The sequence below is a fragment of the Aulostomus chinensis genome, chromosome 12 (assembly GCF_037954235.1).
Source record: "Aulostomus chinensis isolate RoL2024-O1b breed Wild chromosome 12, RoL_Achi_v1.0, whole genome shotgun sequence".
Lineage (NCBI taxonomy): Eukaryota > Metazoa > Chordata > Actinopteri > Syngnathiformes > Aulostomidae > Aulostomus > Aulostomus chinensis.
In genome coordinates, this window is record NC_141331.1 from 18,542,987 (window position 1) to 18,570,071 (window position 27,085).

At 43.8% G+C, this 27,085-nt stretch overlaps 1 protein-coding gene across 1 annotated transcript; it reads left to right on the plus strand.

Moving 5' to 3' along the window:
- Positions 1 to 16,122: 16,122 nt before the first annotated feature.
- On the plus strand, positions 16,123 to 25,544 carry chn1 (chimerin 1). The gene is made up of 7 exons (XM_086220638.1): positions 16,123 to 16,793; positions 18,205 to 18,289; positions 21,379 to 21,552; positions 22,804 to 22,881; positions 23,521 to 23,658; positions 24,573 to 24,678; positions 24,780 to 25,544. Exons 1-7 carry the CDS (start codon positions 16,542 to 16,544, stop codon positions 24,949 to 24,951), a joined length of 1,005 nt encoding a protein of 334 aa, XP_086076764.1. The 5' UTR covers positions 16,123 to 16,541; the 3' UTR covers positions 24,952 to 25,544.
- The last annotated feature ends 1,541 nt before the right edge of the window (positions 25,545 to 27,085 follow it).

Sequence of the window (27,085 nt, forward strand, 5' to 3'; positions counted from 1 at the left end):
TGTTTTTTTCCCCACATCTCCTTGAGCTGTTTAAGTCCCTCTCTGTTTTAACGAGGTCTGACCCCTCCCACATTACCATGATTGAGAGGAGACCGCGTGCTATATTTTGTGTAAAAACCGATGTATTTATCTTGTGATTTTCTGTGCGTTTCTTTGCTCTATCATTGCTCATGACATCTTTTGACCCTCTTGTCAAGGACATATATCCTTGAGGCTCACTCGGTGACATCTAAAGTTGCTCAACACCAGGATCCATCTCATGTGCTGTATGTTATTATTTACATCTATCAAAAATACCTGTCATCATATGTTGTTTATTCTTGTTCTGCTATTTATTTGTAGCATCCTGTGAGACACATCCCTCTTTAATTGTTCTCCCTGAGGTTTCTGACAAATTTCTTTGGGTTGCTTATTTCTCAGTGACAGAAGGTGCTTTTCTATGTACGGATTGAAATGCATCTTAAGGTAACTGTAATTTGTGGTTCTGGCTTTTTATGTATTTAAAAAATTAATTTCACTTGAACCAGGAACTAAGCGATAAGCTATATCGCTCATTCACCCTGAAGTAACTGATTCATTAATCACAGAAGTAGAACACACACAGTCGTTCATTGTGTTATCCTTACTCACTTCTGACAGCCCCAGTGTGAACATGCACCTCTGGTACACCAGTGATTGGGAGCAGTCCAGGTATGACGTGGTGACTCATTCACGTTTTATTACATGTCTGTCAAAACAAACTATATTGCCATTCCATTGTGGGTAAAATCTAAAATTGCTACTGTTCCCTAGACAAGGAAGCAATAATGTGGGATTAGGGAGACTTTATCCACAATCCCTGAGTCCGGATCACAAGGTGGCCCTGACAACCTGAGCCTTTCTTGCTCTCCCTCAGTGGTCTGTGCAAATGCTGTATCTGAGAACACTGAACGTGAGATGAGGAGAGGGGTGCACGAATGATCCAAGAAGGACTCAAAAACCTCTTTTACACGGATTCTTCAAAGTGAGATTGTTGTTGTCATCCTGCTGGGTTGCTCTGTACACAACATGTACAACGGTGCACGATGTTGTTTACACGGCCCTGTTGTGTTGAGGTCTGTTTCCTCATTAAATAATGTCCCTTCTGTTAGAATTGTGTTTCCTCTTGAGCATCCATGAGCATCTTGCTGTTGGGCTCGAGGTTATTACCTCCCCAAGGAGGTCATGTGACTACAAGCGCGTGTTTGTTAACAGAATATCTCAACAGCAAGTGGATGGATTTTGATGACATTTGCTGAAAATATAAAAAAGTAACAGGTGATATGGCTGGAAACTTTGAATTGTTGCTCTTGCAATTGTCTGAGGATAGCTTGTAGGCCCCTTGACGGAAATGCTTTATTTTTTGGGTGAAGCAGACATAACTTGTTTTGGGTTAAAAAAAAAAAAAGATCAGCTGCATTCTAGCTCCACACCCAATAGTGGTTTTGTTTGATTCAGTGTCACTGAACAAAACCAGTGTAGCAGGGAATAGTTGTTGACTGTATTATGATAGAATCTGTGTGTAACATGGGCTAAGATGAAAAGTGGTCTCTACTTCATTGCTGCCTTTTCAGTGCCTTTGCATCAGAATGAGGACAAAGCCTTAAAATTTAATGAAACTACCGACTTCCTTCTAGGCCATTATTTTTTTGCATGTTTTTGGGTTGAATGTTTAATAGTTTATATATATTTATATATATATATATATATATATAAATAATCATTCCAGTTCTGAGTGAGGGGTGGCATGGTGGTGCAGTGGTTAGCACTGTCGCCTCACAGCAAGAAGGTTCCCGGCTCCAGCACGGTATCTTTCTGTGTGAGTCCTACATTTAAGACATCTTAAGCTTTTGATGGTGCCAATGAATCAACCACCAGCCGCAGTGGTCAGCACTGTTGCCTCACACCAAGAAGGTTCCAGGTTCAAGTCCCGGCTCGGGCACGGGATCTTTCTGTGTGAGTCTGCATGCTCTCCCTGTTCCTGTGTGGGTTCTCTCTGGTACTCCAGCTTCCTCCCACAGTCCAAAGACATCAAGAGAGGACGAGGCTGATTGATACTCTAAATTGACTGTAGGTGTGGCTGTGAGTGTGAATGGTTGTCTGTCTCTATGTGTTGGTCCTGTGATGGACTGGTGACCTGTCCAGGGTGAACCCCGCCTCTCACCCGAAGGCTGCTGGGATAGGCTCCAGCCCCCCCGCAACCCTTAACAGGATAAACGGTAGAAAATGGATGGATGGCTCCCTATCAATCATTTTGACACAAAAACTTCATCATCAGCGGACATCGCTTTTAAGATCAAGAGTATTTTTATATGATGTAATACTAGCAGGCCATGATGGGGCTGAGGGAGTGACAGAGCTGGAGACCAGTTAGATAACAACAGTCTGTTGCATATTCATTGACTTAAACTTTAACACTGGTCCATTATTACTGTGAGCTCAAGTTGTTTACGCATCTGATGGATGAAAGAATTGCAAATGAGCTCAGACTCTCAGAGGGTCTGTGGAGGGAAAACGGACAGCAAGCCAGAGGCAAGTGAGGCGGCAAGACAATGAAGGAGACTGTCCTTGCTCTCCGGCGCAGGAAGACATCATGTACAAACTGGTGACTTCACATTGCTTTGAAAAGAGAGTGGAGGAGAATGGTTCAGGGCAAGCTCTGCTGCTGAATTACCTCTGCGGCAAACTTTCCCTTTATTCTGCAGCGTGTGATGTTTTCTCACAACTGAGGGAACTCATAAATGAGGTTGAATAACCATGGTGGTGGGGGTGGTGGTGGAGTACAGTTCAACCTCAGCAGTTAAAAACAAAAGCAACTCTGTTCGTAAATCTCAGCAGATTACAATCATTATCGTGAGTATGTTGTTGTGTAATGTTTTATTCTGGGTTATTATGTAAGGTTTTTATTTGGGCAAAAATGTACAGAAAGACAAAACCATATAATAATATTACAGTCTTCTCTGTATCTGTCTTTGTTATCCTAACACACACACACACACACACACACACACACACACTCACAATGGTTGGCCAGATGTTCAGTGCTCCCTCGGTTTGCCTAATTTTGAAGGATTTGATATTCATGTTCTGCAGATTTTGAAGCTGCCTCCAGCCAAATGGCCTCTGGACAGATATAAATACATGTACACACATTTACTTCTCTTGGCTTGTTGTTTATGCAACAGACGGTCTCAGTCATTTTACCACTGCTAGATGGATGGTTAGATTTATTCACTTTTGTTTCAGTTTTACACCTACGTACCAACTGTATGTTGGCATGTTAACATTTGATGCCATAATCCTCCTCAGATTCCCAGGGACTGCAGATTAAATTTAGCAAACTCTGGGACAGTCGATGTATGAATGAATAAAGGAATGAATAAATGAATTCAATGAAATATCTTGAAAACTGCGCACAGTTCTTGTCATCACTGCGGACTCGTCAGTGTAATCTTATAAAAAAGCTGCAGTGTACTGGAACACGGATGGGTCATAAACGCTAACACGAAAGAACCTCCCTCTAAACTAGCAAATTTGAACTGAGAACATGGACAAACTCATTAAACTTGGATACAAAAGCCTGTGTTAAGCCATGTCGTTCCAGCCAGACAGCATAATGAGTCAGATTAATACGATGTTACAGCATATTAGCACAAAATGCTAATAAAAAGATCAACCAGCACTCAGTGATGAAAATGTTAGGATTCTTGTGTTTCTGGGTGTCTTCTGTCACCCTCATCTGTAGTCATTTATTAAAGCAACATTTAAGAATTGTGCTCGCATTTTGACAGAACCATTTTTTCAACTCACAATAATTAACAGCCACCCGTTCTCCAGGGTGCACTCCGCCTCTCACCCAGTGTCAGCTGATATAGGATCTACCCCCCCCCCCCCACCCCCGCAACCCTCAACAGATAAGTAGTATAGAAAATAGATGGATGTATAAGTAACAGCATGCCAGGGCAGGACACAAGAGCTCACTAGCCAAACAATCTTGAATTTAGGAAACAAACGTACTTCAATCACAAGACACATTTAAAGAGAAACATTATTTTTTATTAATATCCAGAAACTATACTTAAATTACAAGCACTTAGACTCCATGAGGATCATCCCAGAGCAGTTGTGAGCTAGAAACCCCCATCAGGGAGTCCTGACACTGGTGGTGATGGAGGTGGACTGTCAATGAGACTGGTAGTAGAGAATCATGTTATAAAAGTGTAAAAATGTGTGTTTAAGTGTAAAAATGTCTGCCTCTCGAGCTTCGTGTTGCTGCATTTGGAGACAGGTGGTCCAGACTCATGTCTTGGCAGCAGGGCATGACTTTGTGATCAGAAATCTGCTCACTGTCTGCTCTGGCAGAGGACGACACAAACCTGTGGAGTGCTGACCATATTGCATCTGATTATGTTTCACCCGCTGTTGAATAACAGCATCTGTTTAGAGCGCCAGGTTCCCATGAGAACAATGTTTCTGAGCCAGTGGACATCCTTTATACGCTGCTGCTGAAATTAGCTGACTGCTCCCATGAGGAGGTAATGTTAATAGATATTTTAGAGGTGCTGATGTATGAGTAATTTGATTAGGTATACAACACTACACTGGAACACAAGCTGTAGCTCACATTTGAAAATCTCCCGCCTGACTGCAAGATGTTTGACGTTTGCGTCAAGTCAGCGGTCAACATGTACGCGTGAAATATCGCACAACTGAACGAGTTGCTTCTGCGGGGCATTGCACTGTTCAAATGACACGATGGGAGGAAACTCAAAATTTCAAGTCAACTCACTGCGCCAGATTTTAGAATTTTCAGGTCAACTCCTGAGATTTGAAGTCTACAGTCGTGCCAACTCCCAGTAAATTTACTCATTCTTATTTAGCACCTTTTTACCTACTGTAAGTGTCATCGCCTTCGCTAGCATTGAGAGAGGCTTCCACACAAGGCCAACCTACTCATCAGGAGCACTTAGGGGGTTTACTATCTTGCTCAAGGGCACTTCAATACAGTCACCAGGGGAAGTGGGGATTGAACCAGCAACCCTTAGGTTGCTCGATGGCCACTCTACCTCTGAGCCATGCTGCCCTAACTAATTATCTTTTGTTCAGATCGTCTTTCATCTTTAAAAGATTTCCAATTTGAACTTGAAATAATACATTTGAATTAGCTGGCGAAACACTTATTCGGAATTGTAAATTGTAAATTCTCATTTTTAATAAATGGGAAAGGTGGTTGAATTGTCTGAACAAAGTTAATTAGCTGGCACAGTCTTTTGTGGTTTTATTCAAAAGTTAGTTTTAGTTGGCCTCAAAACTGAAACAGCAGTAAGTTGCCTTGAATTTTGCCAGCTTTTCCTTTTTTCAGGGTACTGTTGGATAGCTTGGTGTGAAATTTGTGTTTCTCACCATTCTCAGTCCCCTTTTTAGTTTCTTTTGTCAAATTTAGGAGAGAGAAGTGAGCTGCAACTGAGGACTAACGGACACTGGGCGATCTGTGTAGTAGTAAAATCAAGTGAAGCAACCGTTCGTAAGGGAAAGACCATATTCTGTATATTGCACTCAGGTGTATCGTCCGATGTGACACCCCTAATCATTCTCACACATGCTCAGTCACATTCTAGCTGCCGATTCTTCACATTTCTGCTGTCTTTTAAGATATGCAGCTGCTCAGTCTTGGTTTGCTGCTGTTATGAATGCCCCTCCTCCTCCTCCTCTTCCTCCTCCTCTCTTTTCTCCTCCTGGTCTTTTTTTTAATTGTTAGTTCCTCCTAGTTTACCATGAACATGTCTGACAGAGTTAAGAGGTGTGAGGCTGGTGAGTTTCAGAGCTGGCGACGTGTCTTTTATATGTGAGTGTTGGCTGTTCCAAGTTGGGGAGGAAACATACATAAATATTTCACATTCTACTTCATCCAAAAGTTATCCAACTTTGGGACCTCAAGTTATCCCAAACCTGTGGTCATGTCAGGTAATCATAGTGTCAAGTGTGTCAGATCAGGGCCTGCATCTACTTTGATATCATGAAGACGCTGAATGTTGTTTTTTTTCCTGTAAGTTAGCTGTTGAGTTCAAAAAAGCATTTCCTGCATGTCTGCATCTCTTTCCCACCCATCAGCAGAAACCCTCATCCATGCGTTCATCACCTTCAGATGAGACGTCAACATCAAAAATGGAATTTTGAAATTTTAGATGTAAATTGAGATGTGAAACCCACCTAAACACTTGACGCAAGGGCTGCACAATTAATCCAAAGTCAATCAAAATCACATTTTGACTCATTGCAGTGCTCACATCCTAGGAAGGTGCAATATTTGTTGAAGGCTAATTGTATGTCAAAATACCATATAACTTCAATATTGTGGTGCTGTCCTGCCTGCATGTCATAGTCTACCAATGTAAGACAACATCTTTGTTTGACACAGATCCCCACAAAAATATCACCGTCATTTTAAGGGTTTATTTTCAGTAAAAAAATCAAACTAATTATGTAAAAATCAACATACCTGCTTATATTATTAATCATATAGTGACTGCAATACGATTTAATCCTGCAGCCCCAATTGATGAAACTGAATGACAGTGAATAACTTGTCTGATGACATGACATCTTAAAGGCAGTAAATGTCAAAAAAATGTCAGCGTCACTATTCAATGAGCAGACAGAGCAGAACTTGATGTTCATAGTAACTTTTGGGGAATTCAGGCGTCGATAGAAAAGTAATGGAGCCAATTTTATTTTCCTGCATTCTTTTTGCATTCCTTTAAAACAGCTAAATAATGACTAAACAGCTCCGGCATTAACGACATCAGCCTTCCCCGTTATCATCACCCTCTATCCAAAACCAGCCACCCCACAATGAGCCATTCATCATGCTAAGAGCGCTTTTACTCTGACTGCCGTTGGGGGAGTGGCACACTCCATAGACTGACAAACTGAGATAAACCTTAAATTTAAAAAAGTCTCATTGAGATCACATTAAACACACACACACGCGCGCACACACACACACACACACACACACACTCACACACATTAGCACAATGTCTCAGTCCATGTAAAGCCCAGGTTTTCCTGGTGGGCAGTTCCATTGCAACCAAATTGTTTATCATGATGACGGTAGCATGATACCAGAATTCCTACATCCAGCTTCTACCACTAACTAGAACACAGTCTACCACTAGATTTTTCAGAGGGAGCAGTTCACTATTACATGCCAGAACAAAGCAGTCTATCAGTAGCGGTTCTGTGCACAAATGTTCTGCTATTTAAATCGACGTCTGTAACATACTTATGTAGATATTTATCTCCTGTGTCACATTCTGGAATGAATCCACATCTGAGGCTCTAACAACACACTATGAATTGTAAAGAGTGTCCTACCCATGTTGCGACCTTGCTTTTGAATAGCAAACCATGATAGCAGCTCGCCATACATCAATGTCAAAGCGCAGACTGTTCCAGCCACATGCAGGTAATTTATTTCCACCCCCCCCCCCCCATAAAATATGGTGTAATTTGTTCCAGATTTCTTGCAAGCGCAGCAAAAAAAAAAGAAAAAAAAGAAGATTTGAGCTGCATCTTGGCCTCGTGGTATTTCCTGGCAGTTTTCTGTAAATGTGATTCAAATTGAGCTCACCCATACAGCTCTGATAATTGGAATTCTATTTTATTATCACTGGGGCTCATTCATGGAACGTTCTTATTCAAAAATTCGTTCTTACACACCACATGGCTTTTTTATCCTTCAATTTAGTTTTACAGACTGGAGGCAAAGCCTGATGACTACTCACTGCTGACAATTTCTCTTACCCGGCTTGCAAAGACTTGAGGTGCAGAATGATGCAGGAATGGAAACAAGTTAGCTCTGTTGACTTGTCTCAAAGTGAATGGATTAATGCCTGTGGCTTACACAGACTTAAAATGCTTCAGTGTTTTGTTCCAAATGCCTCCAATTAATTTGGAAGAATTGAAATCTCTTAACAATAGCGAGCGCTAACAAGAGGCTGCCACGGACATCGCGTCAGTAACAGAGGAAGCATGAAGCTAGTTGTGATGACTCCGCGGTCCTGACATGGGTCGTAAAAGCTGTGTTGATGTGTGAAGATTATCTTGCTGACTAACTGACTAAACAGCATTACAAATGGAGGCAAGTTGTGATGTTGGAGTCATGTGTGGTTCATGCGTAGAATAATTATACTGTAACGGTAAATAGAATGAATCACAGGAGCAAGTCTGGTCCGTACTGTCTCCTTTATTGTCAACACACTCTCGGTACCAGAAACGGAAAAACCCAGGCCCGCCAACTAAATTGACCAGGCATGCAAAAAATGGCAACCTGCCTAAGGTGACCCTACACAACAAACTGGCCGCAATACAAAACTCCACAACATAACATTTGAAGAACGCTACATTGCCCCCACCTAGCATGATTAGCTGTCCCCAGCAATCCAGCCGTCCACAACAAAGTCTCTCAAATGCTGTGGAAGTCTACGCTGTCTTTGAGACCGAGGCTGCGGGACTGGATCCCTGCTGGTGGTTTCAGGGGAGGGACTCAACGAGGACTGATTCACATCATCTGGGGGCACTGCAGGGGGAGCCAAAGGTTGGTAAGGGGCCAGCCGATCTCTGTGGAGAACTACCACCCTGCCCCTTTGCAACAGTCGTACCCTATACACCACATCCGACAGTCTTTCAAGGACAGTACAAGGCCCCACCCAGTGGCTGGAGAGTTTCGGGGAATGTCCCTTCTTCCGGATGGGGCTATAGACCCACACTTTGGAGCCGGGAGTGAAGTCCTGTCCCTTACTGCGGAGGTCATAAGCCCTCTTCTGTTGGATTCCAGCGTTAGTTAGGTGTTCCCGGGAAAGCTCATGGACCTCCTGCAGGCGCTCAACTAGGTTGAAAAAGTAGTCTAGTCCAGGCTCCCCTTGAACCTCCGGCATTGGAGGGGACCCAAAAACCAGATCCACCGGGGTGCGCAGTTCATGACCGAACATCATAGCAGCAGGAGTACACCGCGTAGACTCCTGCACAGCAGTTCTGTACGCCCAAAGGACCAGAGGGAGGTGACAATCCCAGTCCCGCTGCTGACGGCTGGTGAGAATGGCGAGCTGTGTGGCCAGAGTTCGGTTGAAGCGTTCAACCAACCCGTCACTTTGAGGGTGCAATGGAGTGGTCCTGGTCTTCTTCACCCCCAGCCGCTGGCACACCTCCTGGAACACCTTAGCCTCGAAGTTCCGTCCCTGATCACTATGGAGTTCCTCTGGAACTCCAAATCTGCAGAAAAACTCATCCACCAATTTCTGGGCAGTTGTGGCAGCACTTTGATCTGGAACTGCGTATGCCTCGGGCCACTTCGTGAAATAATCCATAGCCACAATGACGTATCGGTTCCCTTGGTCAGTGATGGGAAATGGGCCCAAGATGTCCACACCCACTCTCTCCATGGGTGGCCCCACTTGGTACTGTTGCAATGGGGCGTGTGAACGACGGGTGGGGCCTTTCTGTGCAGTGCAAGAATCACACCGGTGGACAAACATTTCAACATCGCGCCTGCACCCCGGCCAGTAAAATCTCTGCCGCAGCCGCAATAGAGTTTTAGTAACACCGAAGTGCCCAGTTCCCACCGAACCATGGACCGACTGGAGGACTTTGTGCCGCAGACATTTTGGGACCAGGAGCTGCAAGATCTCCCGCTGTCCATTAGGGGAGCTCCAACGCCGGTAGAGCTGCCCGTTCTGGAGATGAAAGTTGGGCCACTGTGAATGTAGAGCCTTGGTTTCAGGATCCAGTGCAGACACAGTTGACCAGTCTGGGCGTTGTCCTGCCACCATCCAGGAGTACACCCGGGAGAGGACTGGATCCTGTTGCTGGTCCCGCTGGAGCTGCTGAGGATCGATGGTCACTTGATCGGTAGGTGCCACCAAACACTGCAGTGCCGCTACCTTGGTGCACAGATGGCCCTCGTCTCCTTGTTGACAGAACCGACACCTCTTTTCACATGGTCTATGAGACAGGGCGTCAGCGTTACCATGAAGTCGCCCGGCTCGATGCTGGATGTCAAAGTCATAGTCTTGTAGACTCTCTATCCACCTGGCCAGCTGCCCTTCAGGTTCTTTAAAGTTCAGCAGCCAGGTTAGGGAGGCATGGTCAGTCCTTAGCACAAACCTCTGGCCATACAAGTAAGGCCGGAAATGACGTACAGCCAAGATAACCGCCAGCAGTTCTCGGTGGGTGACGCAATAGTTCCTCTCTGGCTTGCTGAGGGAGCAACTGTAGTATGCAACAACCTGCTCACCATGCTCCCCCTCCTGTGAAAGCACAGCCCCGAGACCCACATTACTGGCGTCAGTGTCCACAAAAAAGGTCCTCTTTGGGTCTGGATAGGCCAACACAGGAGCCTTCACTAGGGCGCCATGCAGATGGTTGAAAGCTGCGGCACAGTCCTCTGTCCACTGGAACACATGACCTTTCTGAGTCAGCTTGTGGAGGGGGCTTGCAATGGAGGCAAAGTCCTTGATGAATTTTCGATAATAAGAGGCTAGCCCGAGGAAACTGCGTAGCTCTGCAATGTCCTTGGGGGTTGGCCACTCTTGGACTGCAGTCACCTTTGCTGGATCGGTGGACACTCCTTCCCCACTAACGACATGACCAAGGAAGGAGGTCTGCCTCCGGAACAGATGGCACTTCTTGGGGTTGAGGCGGAGCCCAGCTTGGCGGACAGCCAGGAGAACATCCTGCAAGTTCTTCAGCGCACTCTCGAAATCTGCAGCATGTGCCAGCAGGTCATCGAGATAGACCACACACCGGGTCCGAGGGATGTCAACTAGGACTCTCTCCATTAACCGCTCAAAGGTGGCCGGAGCATTACAGAAGCCAAAGGGCATGACCTTGAATTGCCACAATCCTTGGCCAATGGAAAAAGCTGTTTTGGGGCGTGCTTCGGGAGTCAGCTCCACCTGCCAGTAGCCGCTTCGAAGGTCTAGGGAGCTGAACCAGGATGAGCCAGAGATGTAGTCCAGGGCATCGTCGATGCGTGGCAGGGGGTACGAGTCTTAGCGAGTAATGTCATTAAGTCTGCGGAAGTCCACACAGAATCGCCAGGTGCCGTCCTTTTTCTGAACGAGAATCACAGGTGCTGCCCAGGGACTGTTGGACAGTTCAATGATGCCCGCTCGCAACATCTCTTCAATCTTCTCCTGTGCTGCTAGCCGCTTGGCAAGGGGTAGGCGGCGTGGCCGGAGGCGTACAGGACGGGCCTCCCCAGTGTCTATGTCATGGAGGACAAGATTGGTGTGGGTACAGTCCTCATCTTTGGCAGCAAACACATCAGCAAACATGTCCAACAGTGTTTTTAATTGACATTGCTGTTCAGTCCCCAGTCCCTGGCAACTCCGAGCAAAGAGGTCGGCGATGGCTTCACTGGTTTCCGGGGATAGCGGCTGCACCCTTGATGGTGGCTCCTTCTGCGGCGCTGGCGGCTGCACCCACGACGACGGCTCTCTCTGCGGCGCTGGCGACTCTCTCTGCGACGCTGGCGGTTCCTTTTGCGGCGCTGGTGGCTCTCTCGGCGGCTTCACGACTCGGCATGGCTCAGGATCATAAGACTGGTGAAGAGCTATGGTACCGGTGTTCAACAGTAGGGTGGCTTTGGGCACATCCACCACAGCCCCCCACTCACTCAAAAGGTCAAGACCAATAATGCAGGGATCTTGGATGTTAACAAGCCAGAACTGGTGATGTACCTGGAGGTGGTCCACAGAAACCTTCAGCATCCTAGTACCCAACATCCTTGCCCGGTCCCCAGTGACTGTTGTAATGTTCTGGTCGGTGGATGTTCAGCCCTTGGGACTCTTGCCACTGGAGCTCGGCAGAGTTCCTGGCTTAATTAAGGAAATAGTAGAACCAGTATCCACCAATGCACGACATGGGGTTCCTTCAATGACACAGTCCACATAAAGTCCATGAGTGTGTCCCAAGCGGCCAAGGCGCATCATAGATGTGTTAGGGGTGGTAGTAATTTCAGTGCATGGTAGCCCCCCCTCGATGCCATCCCCTGCTAGTTTAAATCCGGCTGTTGACTTAGTGGTGTTGGAGCAGGACAACGTGCTCCACCCGCCCTGCTTCTTTCAGTGCAGCTTCAAGTGTGGAGGGAGAAAACAACCGCATGTGCTCCCGCAGCCGTCCTGGTTGTAGTCCTTGGAGGAAAGCCTAGACAGTGAGCTCCTCCTGGACACTCTCGGTGAAATCGGGGTGCCCACGGCGAGTGTAACTCTGCAGGTCTGCAGCGTATGTACCTAAGCTTTCTCCCAGCTCTCTACGGCGCTTTGCTAGCCGGTCTCGGGCATCATCTACAAAAAGGTGACGGTCAAATCGACGCTGGATAGCCCCTTTAAGCTTCAAGCAATCTCGGAGCTCAGCTGGGCGCAGATCTGACAGTATCTGCAATGCCTTCCCCTCTAATGAAAGAGCAACATGTCCGGCTGTCTCCTCATCAGACCATCTATTAATCTGTGCAGCCAGTTGAACTTGTAAAAGAAAAGTGTCGGCAGGTTCTTCCCCATTGTAGCGATGAAGCTTAATCATAGACTGTCCGTGAGGCTGTACGGGCTGGTTTACTGGTCCTATGGCGGCCCCCATGTGTTGACTTTTGGCTGGGACTTCATTAGCCCGGAAGCGGCTCCTCTCTTCCCGGTCCAGCTGAGACAGCCTCGGCGCGCTGTCTAGCATCACTTCCCGCCTCTGTCCACTGGACCCCGTCCACGTACCTTCTCCCATACACTGCCCCTGGCCTAATGCAAAGTCCTCCGTGCAAAGCTGTCGTTTCTCACCCCGGTCTTGGCGAGCGGGCCTCTGTTGCCCCTCGTCCCGCCACAGCACAGAAGGTCGGGGCGCACTAGCTCCGTCAGGACGACCAGCAGCAGCACTCTCCGGATCATTTTCACCAACTCTCCAGGGACCCTCCCTCAAAAGTGCCTCAAGGCTGGAGATCATGAGTTTCACTTCTCGTTCTGAAGACATCGCAGAACACTTCTGACACCAGTGTAACGGTAAATAGAATGAATCACAGGAGCAAGTCTGGTCCGTACTGTCTCCTTTATTGTCAACACACTCTCGGTACCAGAAACGGAAAAACCCAGGCCCGCCAACTAAATTGACCAGGCATGCAAAAAATGGCAACCTGCCTATGGTGACCCTACACAACAAACTGGCCGCAATACAAAACTCCACAACATAACATTTGAAGAACGCTACAATACTTTTACCGATGGCACTGACACTAAAAGTGGGGTTCATTTCTGGTGCTCATCACGCCGACAAATAAAGTTTAAGTCTCATGAAAGTTTGCAACAATAATTGCAAACCCCATGTAGGAACCCCATAAAAAACACTTCAAGGCTGGTCTGCAACAATCATGTCCCCCTGCAGCACTCTAAAGATGACATCATGGCTTTGATTCAGGTATGGAACTGTTTGCCGTCGGAAAAAAGTAATATTTAAAAACAAAAATTTGCACAAGAACATGTCACGGAGAAAGCACTTGCTTTACTTTAAATGAGCTGAAAAGCTAAACCGCTCTTGCGTGAAGATCGGGTTCAAAAGTGTAATGATCTGACACGTTTAAAGCCACGGAGCGCCTGCATCAGTGGTGCAGGCATCAATCCTCTAATTTCTTGGCCTTGATATCTCAATGTCCTGGCTCTCGCTCATCACTGTGCTGCTCTGGTTATGTAGTTCTTGTTACGTAACATTACGTAACTTCATGATCTACAGCTTTGCTCAAGGATGAGGTCGGTGCAGCAGCAGCAGCACCACCCTCTCGCTGAAGTCTTTTAATTATGTGCATTGTTTGATTGTGTTTTTTTCCACTCAGTTAAGAATGACAGATTTAGTTTGGTACAACCGTAACTGACCTGAAACAAGTATTAAATGAGACGTCTAAGAAGTGAGAGATCCCGATCAGACCAGAGTGCCGGATGCTGCTGTAATGGGTCTCTCTGTCGGGTCAGCAGTGCATTAGAACATTTCCTTATGTAACAACCTTTATACCCAGCAGAAATACTCAGCATATCTTCAACTGCTTAATGGCTTAAAAGGGAAGTGGGAGGGTGGGAAACAAACAAACCAGTATGACTAAAGACTGAGCGAGTGATTGTGAGAGTTTTAGGTCAAATCAGGATCAACTGTGAGACTGAAAATACATCAATAACCTGTTTATGGTGTGGACCAAATATTTAAATAGGCTACAGAAGGACATTTGAGATATGTTAAAGATACTGGACTGTGTACATCATCCCCCGAGTGTCCCGTCACTGGACATTTGCTAGAAACAAGCAAATCAATCAGTGTCAATTAGAGCTGCTTTCAAAGTAAACCACATCCTGAGAGTCAGACACACCTCCTGCACTTAACAGCAGGCCATGCAATTACACTGCACAGCTTGTAAAGTGCTCAGGGTCTGAGAGGATGAACCAGTGCGTATGAAAGGCTCTTTTATCTACACCACTTTCAAGTACCCTCCTGAGCCGAGACTTTCACAGCGCACGAGAGGAGAGCTTCGATGGAAGCCCTCCGTTTCATGTCTTTGGTGTTATGATCCAGTCCCTGTCAGACACTGTAGTTTGGGATGCCATTCTGCATAAGTGCTCTGATCTTCAAAGCATGTTTCTGCCACTCATACTCTTATTTTGAGGCCTGTCTACCTGCTGAGCTGCAGAAGCTTGAACCACTGAGTTTGTACAGTACAGTTTCCTCCCGCCTTCATACAGGTGAGAACATTAACGGCGGAGGCTGAATCAGGCTCTCAGACGTGGGAGCATAATCACATTTGACTTGCAGTACGAGTTCTTTGGCACATTGTTAGCGCGATGCTATATTTGATACTTCATTTGCATACGCACAACACGACGCTTGCGTCAGTGTAAACCTCAAGGAAAAGAACAAGCAGACAAAGACAGACGGAAAGAAAAGGCTCCCAGCTCCTTTTTTAAAATTTTTTACCGTATAATTTAAAATCGTGTAACAGCATGAAATACATTTCTGTCTAGCGACACTGAATACTGAGTTGCAACACAAATCAACTGTGTAATATTTGTTTAAAATGTATTTTTTTTTATTTCAGCATGTTGCTGCAGTCTTCATTTACCAGTGCTTTATATGTGAATACTGTAAAAGCCTTTCATTATGTAAGTTCCTTACATAATATGAGATACAGCAACATGATCTGTGATCATAAATACATTAAAGTAAAACTCCTGATGAATCAAAATTTGACTGTTTTGGTCAAATTTGAGCTCTTTCATCATTGTAGCTTCATGTGCTGAGCCCCAGAGCAGCCATGGAGGGAGCGAAAGAAAAAAAACTTGCTCTCTCAATTTGATAAATTTGCTTTGAGATGTAACTTTTTTCCCTCATTTGATTAATTAGTAGCCAGGAGATTAAAAAAAAAATTCCTGCATGATTTCATTAATTTACAGCCCAAAAATGTCCCTTCCTGTCTCAATTTGATTAATTTGCACCCTTATATAAATAGTTCTATACACTATTTGATATCTTGTTTCCATTTTATTTAATTTATTTTTTCTATTGGTTCATTTTCACGTTAATTTGACAGGCATGCATGCAGGTTTATGGTTGATTTGCATCCTCTGTCTCTTTTTGATTGATTTGAAGTTACAAGATATAACCTTTTCTCACAATTTGATGGATTTGTGAGGAAAAGTTGACTGATTTGTGACCACAAGGTATAACCTACTCCACAGGGTTCATTCAAATGTGATCCAAATTAAAAAAAAAATAAAAAATCTTTATTTTCTGTGGTTATGTCATGACCAGTTTTGCGCATGATTTGAAAACAGCCCGTCTCTCTAACGGCCCACTGCTGTCGTGCGTTCCCCCGACTGTGGCCCACTCCTAATATATGACTCATTCATGGCTCATTATCATCCCACTCTCTGACACTCCCTCCTCAGCTCCCCTGCTTGGATATCTGATGGAGACGGTTGTGTGGGGGGCGGGGCAGTTGCCACTATAAGGCGTGCAGCTATTGGCTGCTGGGATCCATTTAATCTGCTGTGACTACTATAGGGTCCGCCCCCGTACTCCCCCTCCTCACTCTTCCTGCCCTGACAGCATCCAAACACAGTGTGGTGTCTCTGTTCCAGGGAGGATATCAGCTCTGCACAGGGAGGAGAGGATTAGTGCGACCACTCATCTTATCTGCATACACGCTCCCAGAGAACCACATGAGAACCTGGCGCCGCTCCTCTTTGGTTTAAAACCTTGCTCTCCACTTACACAGGCTCCAGTTGATCTCCTGTCACTGCTGAAAGAGAGGATATACTGTTGATTTTGTTTTTGACTCTTCTTCCCCTTTTCACTCTTGAATTAGCTGTGGTGTCTCTGTTTGATAGGAACAATGCTGCTTGATGTGGACTTGCAGTGAGCATCGAGGAGTTTTCCTTTAATGTTTGGACTTTTCTTCTGGGTTCGTTTCATCTTCTGATCTGGGCGAGCACAGCAGCAGAATGCCGTCTAAAGAATCCTACGATGTCCACAAGGAAGAGAAGTCCCTGGTGCAGAAGGCCAAGCGAGAGGCCAATCAGGAGGATATTCTGGCAGCAGCTCTGGGAATGAGGATGGGGCCAGAAAAACCCTCTGCCACTTTCTGGCAGCCGCTTAAACTCTTCGCCTATTCACAGCTCACCTCACTGGTCCGCAGAGCCTCACTGAAGGAGAGTGACCGGACAACAAAATCAGAGAAAGTCCACAACTTCAAGGTGAGACTGAACACAGAGCCCTGGCGAGTGTTGTATCATCCTGTGTGGCCAGAGAGCAGCTTCTGATGCTCCCCTTGAGGGAGATGGGATGCCTGTTTAGGTTCTATCCAGTGAAAAGAAAATCTGTTGGGTGGTCTGCTGTTAGCTTGAGCACCAGATGGAGAGATTAGGACGATGGAGTGGGGAAACAGTGCAGGAGTGTGTGCCTGTTTGGCCCCCACTCCCCTTGTTTGGCTGTTTAATGGGATTGAGAGCAGGAAGAGGAATATTACCAGCAAATGACGATGCTCTCCACTCTCTTTCTGCCTCTTTGTTCTCTTCTATTGCTGAGAGTTGCATTTCAATATTCCTGCATTTCAACCCCCACCAGCCTGAGAAAGGAGTAGTTGAAAATTTCAGGTATCACAGAGTAGATAAAGCTGTCAAAATCCAAACCCTGGGATGATATTACACAGCAGTGATGCACGATTCCTACCGCAAACAGTCTTGACGAATAAAGTAGCCTAATTTGTAGAAATTAAAAAAAAATTCTCATTGTTCTTAAAAAATAAAACACCCTCACCTCACAAATATCATCTTGGTTAAATGGGCTTGTTTTTCAGGCGTCATCGTCTCATTTCAAGAGATTTTAACGAGTCAGTTTCACCATTTTTTTCAACATCAGGAGCAAATATAACTGAAAGTGTGTATTGTTTATATTGAGTTAAACAGTCTGCCGTTGCAGTGTGACTTAATATGATAGCATCTTAAAAACAAGCCTCTTTACTGGAATGAGGTGCTACTTGTTAAGTGACTCTGACTTACATTAAGTTTAATGATACTTATATTAGATAAATGTACTTGGCAAGGCTTCGTTTCAAATATGTGAGAACATTTTCAAACAAAAATTATTCATTGGGAAATGCTTTCATTCAAGCAGGCATCATTGGTGGTTTTCATCATAAATAGATGGTGATGTCTCAAACAAAATTGGGATTTGAACGCCACAGGAAATGTCAACAGTCCAGGCTAATGTGCAAACCATCAATGGCGCCTGATTGTCGCAGTAACATAGTGATGATTGTTGGGGGTTATAAAGTGAGTCTTTACGATCCTGCTGCTGTAGAGTTGTTGCCTCTTGCTCCCAGAGGCCTTCCTGATTGGCTGGGCTGTTGTTACCTGCTAGAACCTTCCCTGCCACCTTGTCCCTTTGCCCTTCTGTTACATCCAACTGCGCCGAGATGCCACAGCCTCAGTTTAATCAACAATCCTTCCTCCAGAAGATCCCTTTCTTTCTAAGCCTCATTTAAGATGGCAGACTCCTGTTTTGTTAAAGAAAGGGTATCCGTGGCGGCAGCTCCCCGCCGTTCTCGCTCTCTCTGCTACTGCTCTTCATCACTAATGTGTGTCACTGTCCTCCTCTCTGTCGTAGGTCCATACCTTCCGGGGGCCTCACTGGTGTGAACACTGTGCCAGCTTCATGTGGGGACTCATGGCTCAGGGGGTCAAATGTGCAGGTACACAACTTTACTGCCACAGCATTAGCTTGAAGTGAACAATAGTGTATATGGGTTACTTGGTTTTTAGCGCATCTGGAGCTGGATTATTGGGATTTAATCTAAAATCCCAACACTGGATTAGGGGTTGTATAACAGAATAAAATCAGGGCTGTATAGCTGTGATGTAACAGATCTGTTGGTCAACATTGCAACGTTTTGTTTTTTTTTTGACCTACTTTTTTTCTTGATTGGGTTAGCGAATGAAGACATCAATCCAAACAGCATAAATGTGAGTTTTAAAGCCACAGTCAACACTATGTAAAATTACTCATGAAAAATACTACAAGCCTCATGCCCTCATCCAGAAAAACAATTATAATCACCCGAAAATCCTCAAAGGTCATCTTCCTCATTAGAAAATCCAGATTATATTCCTATACAAATATCTTGCTAGATAAAAGATGCCTCTTACTTCTAAATAAAGGCCATTCTTACTGTTTGTGTACTGGAGGCTTAAAAGTTCTACATTATATTTGTATAAACTGAATTTTCGACCAGCAACCATTTCCAGAAATATTTGTGATGTCACAAATCCTGTTTACAGGACCACCTCGTCTTCTTCCTCCTCTTCTCAAATGAAAAATAAACTTAATAAATTTGAAATCAGCCTTCTACTGTTGAACTCAAACACACAAACATCATTCGAGAGCTGAATCTCCAAAATTCAAACATGGGAACGAGAGGAAAATTCATTTTTGACCGGAGGGGGAGTTTGAAATATGAGTTATTCTTGTTTCTCTCTTGTGCTTTTGCTCAGGGCTTCTTCACATCCGGTTTGTTGTCATTACAGTCACAAAGGCTGTCTGTGTTTCTACTTCCAGGCTTTTAATGGATGAACATTAGCTGTACTGTATTGCAGGAAGGTTAACTACAGTATCAAGCAACTGACAAATATAGCCTGTAGTTTTATGAATACATGACGACATTAAATGCTTCATTTCATGGACATATTTTTTTTAATATCCAACAAAAATTCACAACAATATTTAATTTTAATGAATTAGCACCTAAATGGTTCTGTTCTATTTGCTCATTGTTAGATTTCTGTTCCTGTGGCTGTTGTTAAAATGTGTCTCCCAACTCACAGTAGTTGCTATAATATAGTCTTATGTGTGTCTTTGATATTTTATTGATGAAACAAAGTGTGTCACACATATTCGTGGGAGTTCAGACATTAATTATTAATAAATCACAATTCTGAAAGCTGACAACTATCAAATTATAGACGCATATGTTCAGAGTCTATCTGTATAGACTCTTGTGCTGCCATTCTTTCGTACTCGACCACAGCTACCAGAATCTAGGGCATCGAAGTCTCACATGATGCTCACATTTGCATACCAAAAATGCGCTTCCACCTCCCCTTTTTCTTTTTGTATGTGTGAACTGGTTTTTGGCCCAGTGCCAGGGAGCCAGCCCCTGCTTGTGCTTGTTGTGCCACATTTCCTCATCAGAGTACAACCCCCCCAGCCTCATCCCATCATGCCCATGAAGGAAAACAAAGCTGGCATGTCTCTTTAATGAGGTGCAGAGCTCAGAGCGTGGGGAAGGAGCTCTGTTTCCGCACACATTAAAATTCAGTGGCTTCAACTGGAGAGCTGGGTCACACGGCTCAACCTCTATCCAGCTTAAATACTTGGTGGAGAAACCAGACAGTGTAGTAGAGGTGAGACACGGTGACAGAAATTAGCAACCAGCCACCATTAAACCTCCTTTTAGAGGCAGAGCTGCAGCCTCCTCGCCATAGCAACAGAAAAAGAGCTGACAGTGCAGGAAAGCAGCATCCCCCGTCTCCTGGTGTCCCCTCGATGCCTGCCACACCCTCACCGCCCCACCTGGGACCAGTGGTGGACACTCGTGATGCAGCAGACATGTCTGCTGACAGTCCTCTATTATTCTGCCTGCCACATATCCTTAAGAGAATAATCTTTTAAGGTAATTACATTTCTGCATCAACGCATACAAATGCAGGCTGCCTGGATTTCTCCTGGGACCCATATTAATCATAATAACGGCTGAGGTTCTCTGCAAAAAAAAAAAAAAAAAAAAGCATTTTGAATATAAAATTAAAAGGTACCAATTCTTCTGGGGGATTGCAATATAGATTTTTTATGTTTCGGGGAAGAAAAGTATTTGTCAAGATAAAAACCTTTCAACTTGAGGAGGCTCAAAAGATCTAAGAGCGAGAAGTGCTGCCCCATTTTAGTCTGGGAAACTAGGTCTAGTGTAGCCCGCAGCGACTGAATTGCTGCCTCCACAGTCATTGTGTTTGAGCTTGGGTTTGAAGAAGAACAGAGCACGCCGCCGCAGCGCTGTCCCTCCTCCAGGCCTCAGTATTTTCCCCTTATTCCCACCATGCAGCAGGACCAGAGTCTCTGTGGCTGCATCTGCTCTCCACAGGCTCCTGTGTTCCCAACAAGGTGAATCCTGCCCTCAAACAGCTGTGCTCCCGGCTGTATCCACTGTGACTGAAGACAAAACACCATGTGGGCCTCTTAACACTGCAATTTCCCACTAATATGCGATTTAAACACCCAGTGAGGTGCATCCGGAAAGACCATTAGGAGCTAAAATAAGCTTTCATACACAAAAACAAACAAACAAACAAAAAAAAACATCAAAATCAGATTTTCCCCCTATGGAATTACATCAATCCTCCTGTGAGTTGTTTTAATCCCCAACATATTTTAAAAATTTTAATTCAAAGACACAAATGTTATTATTCATGATGTGTACTTGGGTTCATAATTGTACAAGATTACAATACACTCCAGATGTGTGTATTGTTATTTATAGCATGCAAGGAGACTTCAATGTCATGTGGCAGAAAGAGCAGGTGGTCTCATTACCTTTGTTTGTTTGTTTGCTCGTCAAAAGCAAAAAGTCACATTAAAACAGTTTATCTTGAAACGTGACTTCACACAGCAGCCAAACCATTTCTCATTGTAATAGTCTGGTTGGCAAAGTCAGCAAACGAGTGTGCTACAGCTAAAGCTAAATGTTTCTTAGTTCTTAGCTAACGCTCCTGTGTCCCTCTCATCATACAGACTGTGGCCTGAATGTCCACAAGCAGTGCTCGTCTCTGGTGGCCAACGACTGCAAGCCGAACCTGAGACACATCCGCAAAGTCTACAGCTGTGACCTCACGACCCTGGTGAAAGCTTACAACACGGCACGACCCATGGTGGTGGACATGTGTATAAGAGAGATTGAGTCAAGAGGTTAGTGTGTGTGTGTGGGGGGGGGGGGGGGGGGGGGGGCTGAGTAAGTCTCCAAGATATAAATGAAACTAAGTAAACAATCATGCGCCAATAATTGAATAATTAGAGTCTGATTTGCCATCATAAGATAGATAAATATATAAATCACTGAGTGAAGATAAACTGAACCCTAAAAGCAACCGAAAACTTAACTGAATCTCATTCAAGAGTTAATGAATTTGTAGCATTTAGTCATTTTTTGCAATTTTCTTATTTCCTTATGAACCTTTCTGAATGATTATGGTTTGTTTTCCTCTGTAATTTCAAAATGTTATTTCGAATGCAGCAGTTATTTTTAACGTTTGTATTTTTCCTTGATGAAGCTACTCGATGTGCGGCACTTACAATTTTAGAAATGTAAATGCTTTTTTTTTAATTATTATTTCTTAGATCAATAGCCTGTCAGAACCAATAGACTGACAGGGCAAATATCTGATCGACCTTGTGTGATTGATTACACGTGGCAGTTTGATATTTGGACTTTGAATCTCGCTAATTAATTGATTTTTTTTCTCACCTCACGGATCTTTTAAACCGTAATCAAACGGTTCATTCGGTCCTGGGTTGAATTCTTCCTCTGCATTTGCAAAACCATAAATATAATGTCAGGTTTTTCAAATCTGCAGGAAAAAAAAAATTATAGTAGGGAAGTGACGACATAAAACTGTGCTTCAGATCATCTGGTGTTCATTTCATAACAGGACCACTCCAGTCCTGTCTGATTGGGAGGCTCTCAAACCTGAACATACCATTTGTTGTATTTATGAAGCCTGTCATAAAACAGCTGTCCTCTCATTTTAAAGCAATATAGCATAACTACGGCTCGGGCTGAGGTGTCAGTGGATTTTCTGGGGGGTATGACTGAGTGGACTGATGAGGCTTCTGGTAATTGTAAACGTGTAATGAGGAATACATTGGTGTTTCCTGCTGCCTTAGTTGATTGCGTTTCAGTTAAACCATCCAGCTATGCAGGAAGCTCATTGTCTGCCCTCTATGTCTGTAACTTTGATTTATGTCTTATTATTTTGCCCACTGATGCATGAAACTATTTGCATCTGCCCATGTTGCTCCTTTGTGTGCATGTTTAACCCTTAATTCTTTATGCATATTTAACAGAGTTTATTAATCACAGCTATGTATGCAGGTGAATTTTTCTTGCCAACCCTTGCATTGCCTGAAAGTTTTTTTTCCCTTTCACATCTGTTCCTCCAGGGCTGAAGTCAGAGGGCCTCTACAGGATATCTGGATTCAGTGATTCGGTCGAAGATGTCAAGATAGCGTTTGACAAAGGTTCCTGTTCCTGTACATGTTTCACATTGGTCTGTCAGCTGAAAACAGCAAGATTGACATAGCGTGATTAAACATGCAGGAGAAGCGCAGATCATTTCAGATTAATAAGAATTGACACATTTATGAAGGATTAAGGTCCATCTGGGGGTCGGAAGTGTCCCTGTCATGCAGGGTTTCGAAGTGTTGACAGGAGGTACTTCAGGGAATACAAACCACAGACAGATACTCCCTCCATCTTAAATATATCTGTGAAACCCTCTGTCTCGTTGGGATTCAGTGGTGGACTTAATAAGAATGAGAATGTCTTGGCCCAGTGCAGTGTGAATTTTAACTGCAAGAGAAACCCTGCAGCAGTGGGCTAAACTCTTTCCCAGATCCGCATGTGGGAGATCATCCATGACAGTGTCATTCCAGCTCACAGCGCTGTGATGTTCAGTCTGCCAGCACAAGTAGGCCATGACCTGATCTGAGAGGCCAGCATAACTGAAGGAACGTCCAAATAAAACAGGCCAGGCAGATGATAGCAGCTACTTTGAAAAAAAAAAAAAAAACTTCTTTCTATCTGGAGTAACACAATCTCTTTATACTCGTTGTGATGTGAGCCACCTTTTCAGTCTGCTTTTCTTTTGTTCATCACAGCTGGTGAGAAGACAGACATCTCAGCGAACGCCTATGAAGACATCAATATCATCACGGGAGCACTGAAACTGTACCTCAGGGATTTGCCCGTTCCCATCATCTCATACGACGCTTACCCCAGGTTCATCGAGGCTGCTAGTAAGTCAAATTAGTCAGACGCACAAATGTTTCCAAACGAGACTTTGCATTCAGTATTATTTTTGCAAAATCTATTTCAATCCTGGGTAGTATTATTGAACTGCACATCCCCTATTAATCCTCTGTTGTTATTAAAAGCAAGAGGAGGAGCTGGACTCACCACCCACCAAAAAATTGATTGGAAAAAAAAGAGCATGCAAGTATATGCCGTATATAGCAGTTTCCCCAATTCATACAACACAAAGTGATGCATAAATTTAAAAAAAAAGCATAAATCTCATGAACATTTGCCTGCAATAGGGCCCTTTTTAGTGCAATAATCCAAAATCCTGTGTAAAAATCTCACTGGGTTTGGGTCAAAGACGGTGATGCTAACCTTGAAAAAAAATGTCATTCCTGCAGCACTCTTGGCTTCACCAGGGCAGGAATGTCATAGTAGTGCCAAGTGATCATACAGTGGTTGAGTCACATGACTGGGAAGAAGAGTTACTGCCAAACATTGGCGTGCTTTGTTTGATGGCCAAAATAAATTGCTGAAATTGAGGCTCTGTCCTTGTTTTTTGTACGACTTTGATATCAGTTTTGATGTTTAATTTGCCCCACTTACAAACATCCTGTTTGGACAATTTTCTTTTGCCTCAACAACTCCTCGTGATGTTTTAGTCTCCAGTATTTTATGTTTGAAAAACTTTAAAAAATGACTCGGGCAATTATTTTCAGAAGGCGACGATATCTGACCTTACAGGGCAGACTTTTTTGGAATCGACCTATATCTTTTAAAACCAGTCCTGAATGAATATTGAACTACAATTTGCAGGAAGCAGCATGTCTGCAGACTTCCTCTCAGAGACTAATGGCTTTTATCGCCCCTCAGGAAATACCTTCATTGATTCTTGAATTTATGCTCCTTTCAGAGCTCACAGAGCCAGAGAAGAAGCTGGAAGCATTCCGTGAGGCTCTCGCTCTGCTGCCGCCATCACACAATGAAACTCTCAAGTACCTCATAGCACACTTAAGACGGTGAGCAAAAATGTTAATCTCATGAGCACCTGAATGCCTAATTGTTGAGTTCAGTCACCACATCCGAAAACTACTAAAACTGACCTCCTAACGTATTTCAGGGTTGCACAAAATGAGAAATTCAACCTGATGAACGCAGAGAACCTCGCCATTGTTTTTGGGCCCACCCTCATGCGAGCTCCTCAACTCGACGCCATGACAGCACTCAACGACATCCGCTACCAGAGACAGGTTGTGGAGCTGCTCATAAAGAAAGGAGACGTGCTCTTCTAAACACAGATCAGGACTTTTATAGAAAAGCTCTCTAATCATGCTTTTGTGTAAAGACTTGAGGATCGTTTGTACATTGATTTTTTTGTTTTTAAGCCCTGTGTATGGACTATCCTCTGATGCACTCGTTGTGGAGATGAACCTTACACTTGTACGTATGTCTCCCCATTTTTGTCGGGGGATTTTTCAGGAGCTGACAGGCCAGCATGCATGGTGCCAGGTCTTTGTTGCTTTGTAGTTGTATCTCAGCATGTGGAAAGATTTGTGTAGCGCTGTGCTTTTGTCTGTGCTGTAGTAGTGCTAGTCCACTTTCCCAGCTGCCTGATGCACATTTATTTCTGTGAAACTCTGTATAGCTGGGAGTAAAAATAAGCTACTGATTTTTTTTCTCCAAGTACTTTTTATGATGCTGTATTTTTTTATCACTTTGTTGATTGAGACTTTCCTGTCGATGTGTACACACTGGTGCGTTTGCCTGACCATAACATTTTTATTGTGCGATAAACAGCATTATTTGTGAATTCAGATTTTCAGCGTGATGATTTGTACACAACTTGTGCATGATCACTTTAATTTATTAAACCTGAGAAAAACTCTGTTGAATGATTCACTCGTATCACCGTCATAAAAACAACAGCGTGCAAACTGAAGTTCAATTCAAGGAAGTTTATTTAGGAATTTAATTCGCACGGAGCACCAATGCATGTACAGTTCACACACCCAGCAGTAAAACGCAATATACCCCCCACCCCACACACACACACACACAAATCACATCACTTGTCAGAATTGAATAGATCAGTAGAGCTTACAAACCACAATCAATATGTGTTTAATAGGCAATTCATGTTAAAAAGAATGGGTTGATTATCAATAAATAAAAACCCAGGACCAGCAAATTTAAATGTTACTTTTTTCAGAAACGTTCGTTTGGGCTACAGAGATAAGTCACTCAAAAAGGGGTTCTTGCCTTTCAAGTACTCATGAGTAGCCGTCTTCAGGGCTAAGAGATACCCCCCCCCCCCCCCCCCCCCATTTCTGTGTCTCCAGAATGCAGAAGGAACCAGACACATATATTTAGCCTGAAACGAAAAGCAGCTGATGGCTACACTACAGCAAAACTGCTCAAATGAAAAATATTGTGGATTACCAAGCTCACAGCAGATTAAATGAACATAGATTATCCTGGTTGATGTACTCTTTAAACTTCAATTTTTGGAGACTTTTGCTGCTCACATCTTTGTCAACCTCTTTGTGAGCATTTGAAAGAAAAAAATAACCTTTTGGGGTGAAAACTGCTTCTACAGCTGCCCTCTGTGTTTAACAAATTGTCAGTTAATTCCCGATGGATATCAAAATGTTAATTATTGCATGTTTTAGCACCTACTATTTATAAAGCTTGTGTCTCATTACAGAAAACAGTCACATCTGCAGCAATGCTGCCTTTGAAACCACACATGAACTTCTTCCATTTATCTATATTCTGTAGAGAAAAGGCAGGAAATACTATACTGTATATATATATTTTTTTTTCTTCACAACAGATCTCATGAAAAGCCCTAAGCTAATGTTTAAATATACCTCAGTAACCAGTGTTGCCAGTGTAAACACCCTGATATCGCCTATTCCCTCGTGTGGACCTCCATTGTTGTCCAAAAACACATCTATTTGTCACACCACCGTGCCGGCTGACACGTTCCCTTATAACGGTCGCCATTGTTAATATTTAGTCAGTCCCAGAAAACCATCCTGGTGCTATTAAAAATCCACCACTGACAAATGTATGAATAATAGTTACAAAAAAGGTCTGTTCCGGGTTACAGCATATTAATAGACTGATTTTAAAGATGTAGTTATAACGGCTGCAACGATGGTGGAGATGTTGTCGTTGTCTTTCTTTATCTAGTCTCTTTTTTAAGTCCATCGTGTGAAATGTTCTTGTTCCTTTTGTATCATATTTAGTCCTCTTCATCCTGTTTTTATTTAATCAAGAGTTGGACCAAAAAAGAATATTGGTTTGATCTTAGTCAGAGTAAAGCACTTCTGTTTCAGTCTAGGTACTTTTTTTTTTCTTTTTCTTTTTTTTAGGGAGCTGATTTTGATTGAAATTTTGTCTTGAATCGCATCTTAGTCAATT